Source organism: Herpailurus yagouaroundi, unplaced genomic scaffold (assembly GCF_014898765.1).
Source record: "Herpailurus yagouaroundi ecotype Mexico unplaced genomic scaffold, PumYag 159, whole genome shotgun sequence".
NCBI classification, from domain to species: domain Eukaryota; kingdom Metazoa; phylum Chordata; class Mammalia; order Carnivora; family Felidae; genus Herpailurus; species Herpailurus yagouaroundi.
Window position 1 is genome coordinate 77,043,471 of NW_024412400.1, and position 20,733 is coordinate 77,064,203.

The window sequence follows — 20,733 nt, forward strand, 5'->3', positions numbered from 1 at the left end:
CCTCTTCAATGCCCATCACCTCCCCTCCCCTCCCTCCCACCCCACATCAACCCTCAGTTTGTTCTTAGTTTTTAAGAGTCTCTTATGCTTTGGCTCTCTCCCACTCTAACTTCTTTTTTTTTTTTTTTCTTCCCCTCCCCCATGGGTTTCTGTTAAGTGTCTCAGGATCCACATAAGAGTGAACACATATGGTATCTGTCTTTCTCTGTATGGCTTATTTCACTTAGCGTCACACTCTCCAGTTCCATCCACGTTGCTACAAAGGGCCATATTTCATTCTTTCCCATTGCCACGTAGTACTCCATTGTGTATATAAACCACAATTTCTTTATCCATTCATCAGTTGATGGACATTTAGGCTTTTTCCACAATTTGGCTATTGTCGAGAGTGTTGATAGCCACCTTTACAATCAAGATATAGAGAGCAGTGTTATAACTGACTCTCAAAAGTCCCCCATATCTCTTTGTAGTCAGTCTTTCCCCCTACTCTCTGTCCCTGGCAACCACTGATGCGCTTTGAGTTAATTTTTACTAGGGTACAAGACAGGATTGAAGTTCATTCTTTTGCATTGAATTGCCTTGGTATCTTAGGCAAAAATCAATTGACTATGTATGTGCAGGTCTGTTTTTTGACTTTCTATTCTTCCATTGACCTATTTATCCTTTCTCCAATATGGTAGTTTTATAGTAAATCTATCAGGTATTATGAGTCCTCCAAGTCTGTTGTTCTTACTAACATTTGGCTGTTCTAATCCCTTTGCTTTTCCATATAAATTTTAAAATCAGCTTGTCAATTTCTACAAAAAAAGTCATGCTGGAATTTTATTGGGATTGTGTTGGATCTGTTGATCGATCAATTTAGGGAGAGTTGATAGCTTAACAATATTGAGTCTTCCAATCCATTAACATGGTATACCTATCAATTTATTTCAATCTTCTTTGACTTATTTCACCAATGCTTTATAGTTTTTGGCATGTAAATCTTGCATGTTTTGTTCCTAAGATTTATTTCTAAGTATGTAGTTTCTTTTGATATATATTTTGCAGTTTTATATTTCAATTTTCTAATTGTTCATTGCTAGGATACAGAAATACAACTTCTTTTCATATATTGATCTTGTGTCCAGTGACCAGTGACCTTACAAAGCTTACTTGTTAGTACTAATATTTTTCTTATAGGTTCTTTGGTATTTCCTACATAGATAATCAGATCATATGCAAATGAAGACTTTTATTTCTTTGTTTCCAATCTCATGCCTTTTATTTCTTTTCCTTGTTACATTGGCCTCCAGTACAGTGTTGAATAGGAATGATAAGAATAGATCTGTTTGCCTTGTTACTGATCTTAGGGGAAAGTGTTCAATTTTTCATCATTAAGTTTAATGTTAACCACAGACATTTAGTGTGTAACCTTTATATCATGTTTTAGGAACTTATTTTTTATTCCATGTTTTGCTGAGAAATTTTTCCTAAATAGGTGTCGAATCCTGAAGCCATTTATAGTACATTGGTTGCCTTGTACCAGCGTCCCCACACCTCATACAGTGAAGAAAGATAGTAATCTATTTCATTGACTTTCCTCCTGCCTTCTCTCAGAACATCTGGAAAAGGTAAATTATCTTGAAGTTGTACCTACATGTCAAAGGCAGCTTTACTTCTGAGGCTGTATGAGGCAATCCCATTCTGGAAGGGAAGAGAGATGACTCAATTTTTTCATTGTTCAGGAAACTCCAGTAAGATTACTAGTCAGATCCTCTTGAAAATGTTTCGTTGGGGCTCCTGGGTGGCTCAGTTAGTTAAGCATCTGACTCTTGGTTTTGGCTCAGGTCATGATCTCATGGTTTTGTGAGTTTGAGCCCCATATCAGGCTCTGCTGACAGTGCAGGGCCTACTTGGGATTCTGTCTCTCTCTCTGCTCCTCCCCGACTCCCGTTGTCTGTCTCTCTGAAAATAAATAAACTTAAAAAAAATTTTTTTTTAAATCTTTGATACTTGCTAATAATGAAGAATGATTCTCAAATCATATGAAGCAGTAGTTCTAGAGTAAGAACTATTTGGGATTTCTTAAATTTTCTTCTAGCTGTCTGTGTTACTAGGATACTGTAAAAAGATCTAGTGGATTGGTAACACAAGAAGGAAAGAGAAAATTAAATTTATCAAATATATGCTGAAGATGTGTTTATGCTAGTTTCCACAATTTTATGAGAGTGATATATTCCCTATTTTATAGGAACTGGATGTAGCTCAGAGAAGGGAGGCCAATATTTGAACTCAAGGTTTTATAGGACCGTTATCACCCCCAATTTTCCTACCTCCAGCCTGTTCCTATTTTTAGCATTCTGACTTGATTGACACCTGGGAAAGCTGATTTTTAAAATACATCCATACCATATTGGCTGTGCTAATTAAGATTTCTTACCACGTGTGAGCCATTCCATTTTTAATTATAAGAAAATTTTAAATGAAAATACTAATTCTGTCTATGATGGTTTTTATTAAATTGTATTTTATGAAAGTTGTACTTTGTGCACTTTGTGCTCTCGATTTCCTTTGAAAAATGTCAACCCTGGTCATTAAGTTCCTAGCCAGTGCAGGGAGGATCACAGAGGTGAGGGCCCAGTGACTCCCAAAATCAGGTTGAGATTGCCAGTCAGTTTCCACGTGTTGCTCTCTACTCCCAGGAGATACTGAATGCATTTGAACCTTCTCACTGCCTCTATGATCCTTCAGTCAAATCCCTTTTTGTTTCATTCTTTTCCAAGACCTAGGATAATTTTTTCCATGGTCATTTTCTAACTCTGGCTCAACAAGATGGAACAGTTACCCTGAGAACTGTATTTTTGGTAGAGAAGGTCTGTCTTCTTCTCCTTACCTCATGTCTTTTTTGCACAACTGGTCAGTATATATAAGCAGTAACTCTGACAGATTGGTTGCCTCCAAACGGGTCGGCACAGACATGAGGGGAGTTATTCCCCCAGGAAGCCTGCTCTCCTATGGAATAACTACTTTTACTCTTTACAAGCCAGAAAAATGACTCCGTCTTTTCTTCCTTATCTCCATCATTGCCTCAGGTTTACAAAGCTTAGTCTGAAGTGTTGAGGTCCACAAATAAACCTTGTAAGTCTCTCTGATTTGCCGTTTTGTTTTCTGTGTGTATTACCCACAGGTAACATACATTGGAGAATTAATTTCAACTGAAGTACTTATCATTCTACTATATTTTCTCAACAAATGGTATTGCTATATAATATAATGTAATAGTTTTCTTGGGTTATTAAATTTTCTTTTCCTATTCCTTTATCAAATTTATAGTAGCAGAAAACCATCTTCATTGGCACTGATGAGCAATAGAAGAAATTAACTTGGTATTAATTTTTAAAATAATTGTTGATCAACAGACAACATGCTGCAAATTCAAAGAAACGTAATTGAAGATTTACTAGATTGTATGCTTAGAATTCTTGAGAGCTGGTAGTAAGCTAACACATTTTATGTGCCAGCAACATTTAAAGACTTATCAGAAAGTTTTATAATGTATTGCTTGATAACTTTTCAGAGTTGGATAAATCATCTCTTACTGGTAGAGAGGCAGGTACATTAGTCAAATATCAGAGGTGGGTTTTTTTGTTTATTTTTTTTGATAAGAGGTAAATACATGAGAAGAAGACTCGAAATAAACCTATAACTGCCTATTTATTCTTTAATCATCAGAACAGAAAAGAATTAAACGAAATAAGCTGATACTTTTCTTGGTACTTGGGGTTGGTTTTATATTTTGATTTTTAGAGTTGTCTAAGAAAATGTTTTGTCTTTTGGGGTAAATTTATAAATAATGTCAGAGGAGAGTATTTAAAACTTCAAAGAAATTACTCAGTACATGACATTTATTTGGGCTCACTGGTCATAATTTTCTATTAACCATTGTCCAATTCTTATTTAATTTGGATTCCCACTATAAATTGAAGATTTGTTTTACCAGCTGCTTAATGAAATCAGAACACTGGTATTAATGCCCTGTGTTCATCTGTCGTTTTTAAAGAGTGTCAGTTCCCCATTATAAACATTAGGTTCCAATTAAATGCTATACAATGAAATTTCAGTATCTGGTGATAGCAGCATTTCTCAAAAGAATATCCTGTAACTTAAATTTACAAGTTAAATGAGGGTTAATGTATCTTAGATGTGCAGAGAGGTGATAAATGATTCTAATTTAAATGAATCTCTTTGAGGAGACTTTTACCCATTTTCCAGTAATCTTGTTATTATACCCTAGTATTAAGTGATTCATTATTTCAGCCAGTATTTAACATATGCCTACTTTGGGCCAAATTCTATATTTTCGGGACTGAGTATACATTACTGAACAACAACAACAATAAAAAACCTGAAAACGTATTTCCTACCATTACGTAGCTTACCATATAGGAAGAGAGCTAGACGATAATTAAATTGTAAGCAAACTGTAATTGCATGTGTAACTCCAAATTGTGATAGGTTGTAAGTGCTATCGGGAAAGAATAGAATGTTATGGGAAGAATAGCATGAGGGAAACCTACTCTGGAGGGTGGTCCAGGAATATCCATCTGCAGAGGTGATATTTAAGCTAAGATCTGAAGGACAGGAAAGTACCATCCATGTGAAGAATATTCCAAGCAAGAGAAGAGCAAGCACAGAGGAACTGAGGAGAGGGTTGACTTGTTCAAAGAACTGAGAAAAGATCAGTGGGTGAAACATAGAAACTAAAGAGGAGTGTGGCAAGGAATGAGGTTGAAGAGGTAGGCAGGGCCATGTCCTGAATAGCCTGGAAGATCTGGTGAAGAGTTTACTTTTTATTCTTAAAGTAGTAGGAAACATTGAAGGGTTTGAAACAGAGGACACGTGTAATGTATTGACTGTGATTGTGGAAAATGGATAGACAGTCACGTCTCTGTGAGCACCTCCCTTGTCACCACTGCCAGAGTGGTTTAACAGATGCTTAAAGCCCTGAAAGTTTGCACGCTTCACTTTGATCCAGAAAAGGCTTATGTCCAAAAGACCAGAGGATAACAATAGTACCCAAAAAGTGTTTCCAGCATTTATGTAGAGCTAAAGCTTTGATGGGAATGTGGGCAAGTGACATTTAAAAATAATAGTGTTCAATGAAATGTGAAAAAATGTTCAACTTCATTACCAGTGATCAAAGAAATACAAATTAAAACAACAATATGATGCCATTTTTTTAAGTTATTAAACTGGCTAATTTTTAAAAATACACAATAAACTGGCACACGTTTCAAAATAGATACACATTTATATTGTTAAGGATGTGAAGAGGCAGACACTCTTTAATCATTAGTAGTGAGAAGGTATGTTTGTACAAGTGCACAATCCCTTATCCAGATCCCTTTGACAAGATAGGTTTCAGAATTGAGAAGTTTTTTTATTTAAAAGGTAATACAGGGACTTCAGTTTCTGACAGGATGCATTTGGAGTTCTTGGGCGGAAATAGACAACATTTATAAACAGTGGTTCTCAAGACATTGGACATTGAGCAGTGAAGAAGTGTGGCCCCTGAGAGATGAGAAACAAATAACGTAAGCCCTAGGATCATCCTTAGTATACTGCTAGCAGAAAGATTAGCCATGGCACAGGGAAGAGGAAACCGAGGCAGAGCTCACCGGTCTCTCCGAGTTGAGGAGGCAGAGCTGGAGTCCAGAGAAGGCGAGGTGGCTTGAGGTTGCCGAACAGAGTATGAACAGGAAAGAGCTGCACAGGGAAAAAGCCCCAGAGACCTGCATAAGACAACCTTCAGTATTAAGTTGAATATTGTCCACTCATGTGTGAGGAAGCAGAACACTCAAGGCCTGAAGAAGAACCACACAAAAGGATTAGAGGTAGCAGTACCCCCAGATTGACATACAGCCAGGAATAATGCCAGCCTGGAACACTGCATCCTTCACAGGGCAGCACTGAGTACTAAGTTATGTCTTGACCATCATATTGAGGGAAAAGTTAACCCTAGACTCACGGCTGCTTTGATCCCACCTCACAAAACTTAAAACCTAAAAAAGATCAAATTATTTTCAAGTATTTATTTTTTTTTTAGGTTTGTTTTTTTTTTAGTAATCTGTATACCCAACATGGGACTCGAACTCACGACCCCGAGGTGAAGTCACATCCTCTTCTGGCTGGGCTAGACAGGTGCCCCAAATTATTTCCAAGTATTTTAACTACATCCCAGAACAAAGTTCAAGAGTATGGTAGGGATTACAAAAATATTTTACCCAACAAGGTAAAATTCACAATGTCTGACATTTGATCAAAAGTTACCAGGTATGCAAGAAAGCAGGAAAAATGCAAGTCATAAAGAGGAGGGAAAAAATCAACTGTATGACATTCTGAAGAAGGCAAAGCAGTGGAGGCAGTAAAAACATCAGTGGCTGCCAGGGGCCAGTGGGGAGGGGGGATGAATAAATGGAACACAGAAGACTTTAGGGCAGTGAAGATACTCTGTGTAATATTACAGTAGTGGACATATGTCATTACACGTTTGTCTAAACCCATAGAAGGCAACAACACCAAATGTGAACCCTAATATAACCTGGGTTTATATCACTCTGGGTGATAATGATGTGTCAGTGTAATGTGTCATCAGTTGTAACAGATGTACTGCTGTGGTGGAGGATGTTGATAAGGGGGAAGGCTGTGCAGGTGTGGGAGCATGGGATGTATGCGCTATTCTGTACCTTCCTCTCAATTTTGATGCAAACCCGAAACTGCTCTAAAAATTTTTCTTTAAAAAAAGCAATCCTTAATACTACCCAAAGCTGTCTACACATTCAATGCAATCCCAATCAAAATTGCACCAGCATTCTTCTCGAAGCTAGAACAATCAATCCTAAAATTCATATGGAACCACAAAAGGCCCCGAGTAGCCAAAGTGATTTTGAAGAAGAAGACCAAAGCAGGAGGCATCACAATCCCAGACTTTAGCCTCTACTAAAAAGCTGTAATCATTAAGACAGCATGGTATTGGCACAAAAACAGACACATAGACCAATGAAATAGAATAGAAACCCCAGAACTAGACCCACAAACGTATGGCCAACTCATCTTTGACAAAGCAGGAAAGAACATCCAATGGAAAAAAGACAGTCTCTTTAACAAATGGTGCTGGGAGAACTGGACAGCAACATGCAGAAGGTTGAAACTAGACCACTTTCTCACACCATGCACAAAAATAAACTCAAAATGGATAAAGGACTTGAATGTGAGACAGGAAACCATCAAAATCCTAGAGGAGAAAGCAGGAAGAGACCTCTGTGACCTCAGTTGTAGCAATTTCTTACTTCACACATCCCCAAAGGCAAGGGAATTAAAAGCAAAAATGAACTACTGGGACCTTATGAAGATCAAAAGCTTCTGCACAGCAAAGGAAACAACCAACAAAACTAAAAGGCAACCAACAGAATGGGAAAAGATATTTGCAAATGACATATCGGACAAAGGGCTAGTATCCAAAATCTATAAAGAGCTCACCAAACTCCACACCCGAAAAGCAAATAACCCAGTGAAGAAATGGGCAGAAAACATGAATAGACACTTCTCTAAAGAAGACATCCGGATGGCCAACAGGCACATGAAAAGATGCTCAACGTCACTCCTCATCAGGGAAATACAAATCAAAACCACACTCAGATATCACCTCACGCCAGTCAGAGTGGCCAAAATGAACAAATCAGGAGACCATAGATGCTGGAGAGGATGTGGAGAAACGGGAACCCTCTTGCACTGTTGGTGGGAATGCAAATTGGCACAGCCACTCTGGAAAACAGTGTGGAGGTTCCTCAGAAAATTAAAAATAGACCTACCCTATGACCCAGCAATAGCACTGCTAGGAATTTACCCAAGGGATACAGGAGTACTGATGCATAGGGGCACTTGTACCCCAATGTTCATAGCAGCACTCTCAACAATAGCCAAATTATGGAAAGAGCCTAAATGTCCATCAACTGATGAATGGATAAAGAAATTGTGGTTTATATACACAATGGAGTACTACATGGCAATGAGAAAGAATGAAATGTGGCCCTTTGTAGCAACATGGATGGAACTAGAGAGTGTGATGCTAAGTGAAATAAGCCATACAGAGAAAGACAGATACCATATGGTTTCACTCTTATGTGGATCCTGAGAAACTTAACAGAAACCCATGGGGGAGGGGAAGGAAAAAAAAAAAAAAGGTTAGAGTGGGAGAGAGCCAAAGCATAAGAGACTCTTAAAAACTGAGAACAAACTGAGGGTTGATGGGGAGTGGGGGGGGGGAGGGGTAGGTGATGGGCATTGAAGAGGGCATCTTTTGGGATGAGCACTGGGTGTTGTTATGGAAACCAATTTGACAATAAATTTCATATATTGGAAAAAAAGCAATCTTTAGGGCGCGTGGATGGCTTAGTTGGTTGAGTGTCCTACTCTTGATTTTTGCTCAGGTCATGATCCCAGCGTCATGGGATCAAGTCCTTCATCGGGCTCCTTGCTGAGTGTTGTGCGTGCTTAAGATGATCTGTCTCTCCACCTGCCCTTCTCCCCCTCCTCATGCGATAGAATTAGTAAATAAGAACATTAAAACAGTTATTATAATTGTATTCCATATGTTCAGGAAGCTAGAGGAGAGACTAGAACTGTTCGATAGAGTTATGGAAATTATAAAGAGTCAGTAGAACATCTAGAGATTAAAACTACAGTGTCTGAGCTGCAGAGCACACTGAATGGGATTAACAGCATAATGGACATAGCAGAAGAAATGATTAGTGAACTTGAATACATAGCAACAGAAAATATCCCAAATCAAAGAGGAAAAATGAATAAAGCAGCAGTGAACTGTGGAACAACTTCAGGTACCAAAAGACAACACCTGTAATTAAAGTCCTGGAGGAAGTAGAGGCAGGAATCATACAGGAAGAGTATTTAAAGAAATGTAATACAAGGTCCAATTGTAGTAATGGTAAGGGTTACCTATATTGAACAGCCTTTCTGCCAAACAGCCCTAGCTCTAAACAAAATGGGAAAAAATGTTGTTTAGAGAGCAAGCAGAAGTTTCTGATGGCTGACTTCTCAAGAAACAAAGAAACAATAAAATGCCATCCTTGAAGTGCTAAAAGAAAAGTAATACAGTATATATATTGTATATTATGTAACATTCCCAGTAGAGTCTAGGACAGCATCCCATAATCAAATACTTATGTGGGAAAAATAAAGACTATAAATAGCCTTACTTCACTTCCAGTTGGATTTTGCTGTCAGTGCCAAAAGTTTAAAAAAAAAAAACCTTTTTTGTTTCAGAGTCTTTGGATTTCAGAATTCTAGGAAGCAGGTTTGTGGATCCATCTTCCTTGTCAGGAGGAAAAACCGGCAGTATGTGTTTTTGAACATCTATGCCCTTTGAAGCAGGGACTTAGTAAATATATATGCAATGGAAATAACACATCAAGAGTATGTGTCAAGATGTTTATGACAACATTTTCTTAATTAAAAAATTTTGAAAACACATGTCCTAGTAACCTCCAAATAGTCGGTGAAGTTAGTCACAGCATATTTATACAGTGAATGGACTGCTTCATAGAAAAATCATAGAAGAATACTGATATGGTGAAATAGACACTTTCAACATGTAACATGAAAAGATCACAAAACAGCGTGATTCCAAATGTTAATAGTGGTTGCTGCTGTGTGGTTAGATTGTGATTTTTATTTCCTTTGTTTTGCTCTTTATTATTTTCTAAACTTCTATTAGTGAACCATGTATTCCTTTAGTAATCGGAAAAACCAAGGCTTGTTTAACAAAGTGATAAAGAAGGTATTCATATTGCTATTAAACTTCAGATCAGATTGCTTGTCTGTCAGAAATCATTTTAACAAAAATCAAAAAAGTTCAGCATTTAAAAAAATTTTTTTTAATGTTTATTTATTTTTGAGAGAGAGAGAGAGAGAGAGAGAGAGAGCGCTAGCAGGGGAGAGGCAGAGAGAGGGAGACACAGAATCCCAAGCAGTCTCCGGGCTCTGAGCTGTCGGCCTAGAGCCTGACACAGGGCTCAAACTCACGAGCTGTGAGATCGTGACCTGAGCCAAAGTCGGATGCCCAACTGACTAAGCCACCCAGGTGCCCCACAGTTCAGCATTACTAAGGCCATAGCTTAATACATCATCCATATCCCCAGATCTGGTGTCTGCACACCTGGATTTAAAGTGTCTCTTTGAAGCTGCATTGCCTGAGGCATTTCCAGAAGGAATCCTGTTAAATGAAAAATAAGACCTTTCATGAGCAATGCTGAACCATTTCTGTTGCCACTTCAAACACTCTCTAACTTAATCTCCAGAGAACAGCTTTCACAGATAAATTGTCCAGCATCACATCTAGTTCTTGGCTTGTTTTTAAAAATCTGCAGATTCTTTCATGAGGTCATTTTTTTAAGCTTAAATACCTACTTTGCTTTGAAAATCTATTTTCTCTCTTTTCAAAAAGAGCATACCCGTAGTTAAAATTGGATAACGTTTAGCAAGCTATATCATACATCTGTAGTGAATTCCAGAGTATTAATGTCATGGTACGTTAAAGCAAAGACTGTCAAGTCTAATTTTTGCAGACCTGCTGAACGACCAGACTGAAAGGAAAGTCTGAACAGCCAGCAGTTTTGACCCCTGAGCTGAGGTTATGTTTTCTAAGCTTATTCTGAAAGTCAAAGGGGAAAGGCAAAAAAAAAAAAAGAAAGAAAGAAAGAAAGAAAGAAAAGAAAAAGGCTGCAGTATGGTCCTATTTGAATAGCCTGATGGCACAGTGGTAGGAAGTATCTTTAGCATGTATACTCTTAGAAGTAGACCATCAGAATTGAAGGGGCTGGAGAACTTGAATCCAGTTGCTTGTCTAATACTTCTACCTCTGTGGCATCATCCTAGACAGATCGTATCTACTGTCTGTTGAACTACTTGCAATAAGGATTATATTTTTCCTTGTAAACTAACGAATTGATGTTCTAATTTTATATTAGTACAGATTAGTCTCTGTGTACTTCATATTTGCTAGAATTCACTGCTAAAAGCATGTGGACTTGGGAGTTTTCCTTATGAGAAGATTAGATAACATTTAATTCTTTAATAAATATAGGGTTATTCATATTTCCTGTTTCATCTTCGGTCCATTTTATGGAGTTGCTTTTCAAGGAAAGTGTTCTAATTTGTCAAATTTATTGGCATAAAATTTTTCATAATAGCCTCTTTTAAATGTGTGTAAGTATTGTAGTATGTAGTAGTATATCTTTCATTACTGATATTGTTGATTTATATTCTCTTGATCAATCTAAGAGTTTATCAGTCTTGTTGATATGTTCAAAGAACCAACTTTTGGCTTTGTTAATTTTCTCTGTTGTTTTGTTTGATTTCAATTGCGTTGATTTCTGTTCCTTATTTCCTTCCCTCAACTTAGTTTGGTTTTACTTTGATTTTCTTTTTCTCGCTTGCATAGGTCCTTCGTTTTAAACCTTTCTTATTCTCCAGGATAGTATAAAAAGCTATAAATTTCTTCCTCTAAACACTGTTTTAGCTTTATCCTATAAATTTCTTTAAATGCTTTATTAAAGTATAATTAACATAAAATACACGCATACAGATTGTACAAATACGGCATGTATATATCCTTGAATCCATCACTACAATCAAGGTCATTTTGCAGACCTGTTACTACTCTCACTACTAAAGTGAGAGTGACCCTCTCACTACTAAAAACTTAGTTCTTCCATTCTCTTCCCCAGAAGGCACCGACTGGCTTTGTTACAGTAGATTATTTTGCATTTTCTAGAATTTTAGATCAGTGGAACCATCAAGGAAGTATACTTTTTTGGTCTTTTTTCAATTAGCATAATTAAGATTCATCCATATTTTTATAAGAGTTCATTTCTTCTTACTGCTGAGTAGTGATTTGTTCTAAGGATATACCATTACTTATTGATGATTTCACCTGTTGATATTTGCATTTGTCCAGTTTCTGGCTATTACAAATGAAGCTGTTTTGAAAACTTGTGTACAAGTCTTTGTGTGGGCATATACTTTCATTTCTCTTGGGTAAATACGTTTGGAATGGAATGACTGACCCATATGGCAAATGTGTGTTTATCATCTTAAGAAGCTACCAAACTGCTTTCCAAAGTGGTTGTACCATTTTACTCTCCTACCAGCATTACATGAGGGTTCCAGTTCTTCCACATCCTTGGTGTAGTCAGTCTTCTTAGTTTCAGCTGCTCTGGTATGTATGTGATGATATCTCATTGTATTTTTAATTTGCGTTTTGTGAATGACTAATGATGTTGTGCATCTTTTCGTGTGCTTATTGGCTATCTGTATGTCTTTAGAGAAATGTCCAAGTGCTTTCCTCATTTTTGATCTGGTATTTTGGTTTGTTATTGAATTTTAAGCATTCTCTGTATATTCAAGATATTAATCCCTTATTCTGGATATTTGTCATGTGGCATTTGCCAATATTTTCTTCCATTCAGTGACTTGCCTTTTTACTCTATAAGTGTCCTTTGGTATGCAAAATTTTTAATTTTGATGTAGTTCAGTTGTCTACTTTTTTGTTAATTGTTGTTTGTACCTTTGGTGTCATCTTTAAGAAATCATTGCTAAATCCAGTGTTATGAAATTTTCCCTGTGTTTTCTTATAAGAGTTTTATAGTTTTAGCTTTTGTATTTAGGTCTTTTTGATCCACTCTGAGTTAGTTTTTATATGTGGTGTAAGGTAAAAGTCTAACTTGATTCTCTTGCATATGGATATCTCGTTTTCCAGTACCATTTATTGAAAAGACTGTTGTTTTCCCCTTTTGAGTGGGTCTTGGCACCCTTGTCAAAAACCATTTGACCTTATCTGTGAAGATTTATTTCTGGTCTCATTATTCCATTGGTCTGTATGTCTTTAGCCCAGTAGCACAGTTCTGATTTCTATAGTTTTATAGAAATTTAGAAACTAGGAAATATGAGACCTCCAACTTTGGGTTTTTTTCAAGATTGTTTTGGCTATTTAGAGTCCCATGAGGTTCCATGTGAATTTTAGGATGGATTTTTCTATTTCTGTTATAATGTGGTAGGGTCCCCTCACTAAGAAAAAAAAAAAAAAAACCTCAAGGCAACCTGGCTATAAGCATACGTGACAACATCCCTCATGACCTTGTAACATGAGACCACTTAATCAGACTGCGTGTTTGTCTATTACCATATGTGGGAGACAAAGAAGTAAAAAATGTGTACAAAAACTACACCACGTGGTGCTTGGGGCTCAGTTCTTTTGTAGGAACCAAACTGAGCAGTGACGGCACAAATAAAATTGCTTCCTGGGGAGAAAAGCTTCAGTGTCATGGCTCTCTGTACAAGATTCCTGCTACAATAATGTCACTGAGCTTTTGATAAGAATTGTCTTGAATTTATAGATTGCTTTCGGTAGTAGGGACATCTTAACAATTCAGTCTTCCAGTCCATGAATACAGGATGTTTTCTTTTTATCTTTGTCTCCTTTAATTTTTTTCAGCAACGGTTTATAAAAAGTTTTCAGTGTACCAGTCTTTTGCCTCCTTGGCTAAGTTTATCCCTAAGAATTTTATTCTTTTTGATGCTGTGGTAAGTGAAATTGTTTTCTTAATTTCATTTTCAGATTGTTCATCAAAAACACACTGATTTTTGTATGCTGATTTGTGTCCTTTATTTATTCTAACTGATATTTTTGTGGATTCTGTAGTTTTATACATACAATATGTCATCGGCAAATAGAAATAGTTTTACTTTTCCCCTTTCCAATGTGAATGGCCTTTATTTCTTTTTCTTGTCCAATTGCTCTGGCAAGAATTTCCAATACTATATTCAGTAGAAGTGGTGAAAGCAGGCATTGTTGCTAATTTTAGAGGAAAAGCTTTTAATGTTTCATCATTGAGTGTGATGTTAGTTGTGGAGGTTTTTTTATACATGGCCTTTATTATGTAAGAAGGTAGGTATTATGTAAGAAGAAGGTAGTTTCCTTCTAATCCTAGTTTATTGAGTGTTTTTATCATGAGAAGGCAAAGAATTTTTCTGCATCGATTGAGATGATCAGAGTTTTTTTCCCCTTAATTCTGTTAATGTGACATATCACCTTTATTAATTTGTATATGTTAAAACATCTTTGCAGCCCAGGGATATATCCCACTTAATCGTGGTATATGGTCCTTATAATGTACTGTTGAATTCAGTTTGCTAGTATTTTGTTGAGGATTTTCCATCCTTGTTTATCAGGGATATTGGCCTGTAATATTCTTGTAGTGTCCTTTTCTGGCTTTAATATCAGGGTAATGCTGACCTCCTAAAATGAGGTTGGAAGTGTTCCCTTCTCCTTAATTTTTTGGGAGAGTTTTAGAAGGATTGGTGTTAATTCTTTGAATGTTTGTTAGAGTTCATCAATGAAGTTATCTGGACCTGGGCTTTTCTTTGTTGGGAGGTTTTGATTATGTATTCAGTGTCCTTACTAGTTATTGGCTGTTCAGATTTTCTGTTTCTTCATGATTCATTCTTGCTAGGTTGGGCGTTTCTAGGATCTAATTTCCTTTTGATTTCTTCTTTGACCCATTGGTTATTTGGTTAATAGTTCCTAAATATTTGGGAATTTTTTTTAGAGATCTTTCTGTTACTGATTCTAAATTATTTCCATGATAAATTGTTATCAGAGAAACTTTTTAGTATCACTTGGATCTGTTTACGTTTGCTGAGAATTGTTTTATTGGTATAAAATAGTCTATGTGGCCTGTAAGTGGTCCACATGCACTTGAAAAGAATGTACTGCTTTTGCTGGGTGGAGTGTTCTCTTGATGTCCAACTGATCGAGTTAGTTGATTGTATCATGTAAATCTTCTAAATCCTTGCTAATCATCTGCCTATTTGTTCTCTAATAATACTGAGAGAGAAGGATATGGAAATCTATAACTATAAAATCTTTTTCTCCTTTCAATTCTATCAATTTTTATTTTATGTATTTTTAAGCTATTAGATGCATGGACATTTAGGATTGTTATGTCTTCCTGATGAATTGGACCCCTTTATTATTGTGAAATGATCTTCTTTATCCATGCTAATAGTCTTTGCTCTGAAATCTAGTGCTGTCTTTGCAATCCCTTTGCTTGTAACCTATTTGTGCCTTTATATTTAAAATACGGTTTTTGCAGGCAACGTGTAGTTGAGTCTTGCTCATTTTTCTAATCTGACAATCTCTTTCAACCCTAAATATTTCAAGATATCCCTATACCATCAATCTTCTCTTCCTTGAGCTAAACATTGTTTTATTATGGTTTGGCTGATACTTCTTCTAAATCTTTCACTATTTTATCAAACTCTTTTGTGCCTGTTTTACTTAAAAAGGGCTATTATATCACAAAGAATGCTTTGAGTTGGCCTCTGCAAGAAATGCTGACTATTGCATAGTGTGTCACTTGGTTAACATTGTCAACAAAGATCTGTGTCTATTTGGTTCCCCACTATTTGGTTAAAACCAGTCTGGACCATCTGTTCTACTTTTCTTACACTAATCATATTTTAATCTTGGCTAACTACTGACTTTTGATCTCTGGAAAAGTTTCATAGGGACTTAAAAAAATCTCTTCATTGTTCCTCTGAAAAGGTCTATTTTATCTCGGTTATACCAATTCTAGTTGAGTTGTTTTGAGTGTGGATCAAATAAAACTAGATTATAACCAAAAGTGTATTAAAATATTTGCCTTTGGGGTGCCTGGGTGGCTCAGTCAGTTAAGCATCCAACTTCGGCTCAGGTCGCGATCTCATGGTTCATGAGTTCGAGCCCCACATCAGGCTCTGTGCTGACAGCTCAGAGCCTGGAGCCTGCTTCGAATTCTGTGTCTCCTTCTCTCGCTGCCCCCACCCCACCCCCCGTTCTTTGTCTCTCTCTCTCTCAAAAAAAGCATTAAATAAAATAAAATGTTTGCCTTTTTTTTCCAGGTAAAAATGTCTCCTCCTTGTCCTCCATCCAAAGGGGATCCTGCTGTTAAGAAGGTAAGTGAGGGTTTTTTTTAATTTATTAAATTTTTATTTTGATTCCAGTATAATTAACATACAGTGTTATATTAGTTTCAGGTGTACAATATAGTGATTCAACAATTCCATACATGGCCCAGTGCTCATCACAAGTGCCCTCCTTAATCCTCATCACACATTTCACCCATCGTACCCCACCCACCTCCCCTCTGGTAACCATCAGTTTGTTCTCTATAGTTGAGTCTGTTTCTTGGTCTTTTTTTTCCTTTGCTCATTTGTAGACAGTGAGTTTTAAAGGCACAAACCCACCTTCCTCCCTTCTGTGTGTTTATTCTCTGTTGAACAACTTTCTCGAAATGACACTGATTTTTAATCATCTTAATGCTGTCAAAAGTTTTTTCTGATTAAATACCTCAATGACATTTCACCAAAATTCCTTGGCTTTTCCAGAGAAGCCAAGTGGGGATTTGGGCCTAGCATCAGTCTCCTGCCAACTAAGAACTTTAATTGTTCTAGAATTACCATTTGCTTTACCAGGCAAGTATTCTGATCATTGAATGGTGCATATGAAAGATATTCTAAGGAGGATGGTTCAAGATACTCTTTCCTTACTGATGTGCTTTCCCTCCAGATAGCTGTGCCTATAGAAAACTGGCCCGAGATGTTAACACTTCAGCACGTACTACATAAGAAGGTGCTCAGTAAATATTTGTGGTATTTACGTATGCCACTTCAATCCCTGACGATAAAATTTGTAGCACAGATAGGGTGTGAGTCTTTCAGTTGAGCAATTCTCAGATGATGTCAAGAGAACCACTTAAAATCTTTTTCTGTGTACAGCTGCAAGAGTGCAGTTGAAATGTGGTAAACAAGCTGACATTTTTACTGTTTTCTTTTACCACTTTTATTTTTCTGACAATTGAAGTGTCCCTGGATGTAGGTTTTCTTTCCTTGCCCTTTTTTATAATTTCAGCCAGCATCCATGTCAGTGAAGAATTGTAGAACAAAAATAACAACTTGCTGGCTCTGTTAACTAACAGCAGGTTCTAGCTTCAAAGCAATGTGCCAAAAACGGATCCCTCTTCTCTGCCTGCAGAATCCCCTGAGACGTTTTTAAAAGAAAAAAAGAATGAAAAGAAGATATGTTAGGTGAAAAGCCCTGTCACATGCTGCACAGGAAAATCTCTTCCATTTTTGTCAGGACAGCAAAGGCAGGCAAGATTGAGGCTTTGGTTGTCACTGCCTGGAACCGCCACACTGTAACCTGAGGAGTGGAGAGGGCTGGAGACACTTGGTGTCATTCAGTAAACAGATGAGGAAATTGGAATCCAGAGGGAGATTTTTTTCACCTAAGTTTTCAAGTGTGAGCTATGGAACACACTTTTAAAGTAGAGGTTAAAAATGTGCTTTAGATTCAACCAGATTTGGGTTCAAATATTGACTCTTCCTCTTACTTATCTGAATAACTTTCTTAGCCAGTCTCTCTGCTTCCTTTGCTGTAAATGATGGTGCTACCTCTCAGAAGGATCCTGAAGATTAAATGAGATACTATTTAAGTGCCTAACCTGGTAAATTATTGACATAAGGACTCAGCTATTGCTAAAACTAGTGTTAAAACACAAATCCCCCCATCCTAGTTAGATGTCCTGTCACTCTGTTACGCTACTTTGTATTATTGTCCATCCAACAGGTGTTTCTTTATGTAGATGCTGAGCTAATAAATAAGCAAGGGGCAACAGAGATGAAAAATAGCCTTTGTTCTTAAGGACCTCAGCATTTAGTAGGGAAGGTAGACATTACCATACGGTTTGACACATGCCATGGAAGGTGCGCAGGGTACAAAGAGCAGAGAGGAGAGGCTGGTTGGGGATGACTAGATGGATTTACTACAGCTTTTATGCTCTTTATGTAAAAATCCCAATGAAAAAGTTTGAGAAATACTTAGCTGCTCCCTTAGAGCTTTATTACTAGATTATAAGAAAACAAATTCTGCCATACTTAAAGATGTTTATTAAATATTCATTTAGAAATTGGTTCCTGTAACCTATATTTTAAACTTGGGAATGTCCTAGCTATCTGTCTAACCACTGTCAGAGGCGTAGCAATGTTACAGAAGTAGGATTCTCATCCTCTTGTAATCAGCATCAGACAAACAGAAACTTCCAAAGCCTAGAATGACTGGACACAGGTGGCCCCCGGTGGCATTCCTAAGTGATCAGGTACAGACTCACTCTCCATTCAAGAATTGGGACTATTTCTAAAACATTTTATTCAGTGCATAAAAATATATATGAATACCTTTTATTTTAGCAATGAGAGTCTCTCATAGTTATCATTCTGATTACTAAGACATTAATCTCACCAACAGAAAAATTTCTGGGTTTTTTGTTTGTTTGTTTGTTTGTTTGTTTGTTTGGAGGTAATGAGCAAAGTCTTAGGTGTTGGTGAACAGCTATGGACAGCTAAAGGACTTTTAATAGATGCTTTTGGGAATTCATGTTAGCTAGCAATCTCTGAAGTACGGATTCTAGGTTGGGGCCACTGAGTGTCCCTAAGTTGAACCCTAAACAAAATAGCACATACTTAATATCACACTGTTTATGATGTCTGAATTAATGCTAAAATACATATCAGAACAGTTGCCTCTCTCAGAATAAGTGGTCAGGGAAGGTTTCCCAAAGAAGATAAAGCTTGATCAGCCTTGAAACACAAGGGAAGAGATATTTCGGGTAGACATGGGTGAGTACAGGACACTTCAGAAATGGTTCTGTATACCTTAAATATGGGAGCGTGCAAAAGCCTGGTGAAATAAGTGGGAGTCCAGATCACAAAGAGCCCTAGTGTGTGAAGCTCGCTTTTTATCTTGAAGATAAAGGTTTCTGTCAAAGGTGAGATTAAAGGCAGAAAGATCGATCAGAAGAATAGACCGTGTCCAGGCAAGAAAGAAGGTCCTCAGTCTGTGCTGTATTAATGGAATGAGGAGATGAAATAGATTCGGATTCTTAGGTATTTTTCCCCCCAAAACTCTTTCTGACACCTTAAGTGTGAGCTAGGTGTCTTTCCTTTATTGAGCTTTCTCTCATAGTGCCTGAACTGGTCCCCACCTACCAACATGTTTACCTGGCTATGTTGAAATTGCCTCCTTATCTATATGTATCCCCCATTGGAGACTGTATGCCTCATGAGGGCAGGAACTACGTCGGTCTTGCTTGCTGTTGAATCCCTTAGTGTAGAATGAAGTCGTCAATCAGTAGTTGTTGAGTAAATGAGAGGTACATGAAAGAGATTCCATATATGGGAAGTGAGGGGAAAAGAAGTTTCTGGGCCTGAATAAATAGAGAACGAACAAATGAATCATCACTGCTGTGCCAGGCTTATATTCCCAGCATGGTCAGTCCCTTACTGTTTGAGCTGTATCAGCAGCATTTGAGTGAGCACACTGTGAAACTGAATACCTAATCGGTACTTCCCTAGTTGTGTATGTATTTTTGTTTGTGTGTGCATATATATGTACACCTACATGTATATTCTGGTTATCATCTTGGAGCTACATTGTCAAAGTGGCATTGGCAGATGGAGGCACCAGCAGTGTCTGTTGAGCAGTTGACTGCCAAAAGTGACATGTGTAAGAAACACAAAGGAGCAATAATGTTCTTGATTTGAGCCAAAGAGCCTCTGTTGACCAATAACTGAAGAGAGTGTTTGTGACTGTGTTGTCAATATTGGCTCTGTCAAGAGCTGGATTCAAGTGCTGAGGAAATAGAGGCATGTTCTGTAGGGTTCTGCTGAACTTCCTGAGGTCGTTGTCTCATGTAGGAGTCGCTCTTCACTCTGCTGCCACATGTCAGAATCTGCAAATTCCATGCATATATGTACATAACATCTGTTTGCAACATGAGCATTTTGCATTTTAGATATTTTTTAAAAATGCATATGTATATGTCATGTAAGATTTGTGTGTAATATCTATCTTATGTATATAAAATTTCTTCCTCAGAAGGTCTGATAACCTCAATGAAGTTGGATACACATTCTTCCGTAGGACTTTTTCAGTGTTTGATCATGGATGGCCAGAAATTTAAAGACCAGGCAGCATTTTCCTAAGATAAAAATTACTATAAAAGTCCCTTGCAATTAACTCACTAGAAGAGATTAAAATTGGAGGTGTTGAGAATGTTTGAGGTGATAAATGAGTTTGGAGAGTTAGTTGAAGGCAGCATCAAAAACCACTCAGCTTTGATGGATCTTTTCTTGAGTATTAAAGAAACACCAACTAGGAATTTGTGTAGCAAGGTTGGGATTATTACACGCACAATAACCAGAGAAAGCAATTTTGTCTTACATCTCAATCACAAAAGCATGGTTATATTCCCTGAGCCATCTCCTGTTTGAGATGAGCTGTCTCTGCTGGTGTGTTTGCAGAAGTCTGAGGGACCAGGAGCTCTGGCTAAAGAGTATCCTCAGGCTGGTGGAACCCACTGGAAGAGTCCACAGTTGATGGTGTCTCCAGAGTGACTTACTCCAGTTAGGAACAAGGTACTGGGAGTGGCAGAGTGGAAGGCCTTTCTGATAGGCCTGGGTAAATTTAGTCAGTATTCAACATGCCTCAAGATGCCTGATCTTGGAAGGACAAAAGTCAGTGAAATGTAGTTCTTTCTGTCAACACATTTACAAGTTAATAGTGCTAAACTGTTGGATTTA

General features: G+C 37.3%; 1 protein-coding gene across 10 annotated transcripts in view; it reads left to right on the forward strand.

Moving 5' to 3' along the window:
- Nucleotides 1-20,733, forward strand: part of VPS8 (VPS8 subunit of CORVET complex) — a 256,338-nt gene that overhangs the window by 201,591 nt on the left and 34,014 nt on the right. For all 10 annotated transcript variants that reach the window (XR_005792281.1, XR_005792282.1, XR_005792283.1 and 7 more), the window contains one exon: nucleotides 15,997-16,050. Coding sequence is in view for 7 of the 10 variants with exons in the window: in XM_040480980.1 (XP_040336914.1) it covers nucleotides 15,997-16,050 (54 nt within the window). In the remaining 3 variants the exon portion in view is untranslated. The remainder of the gene's footprint in view (nucleotides 1-15,996; nucleotides 16,051-20,733) is intronic.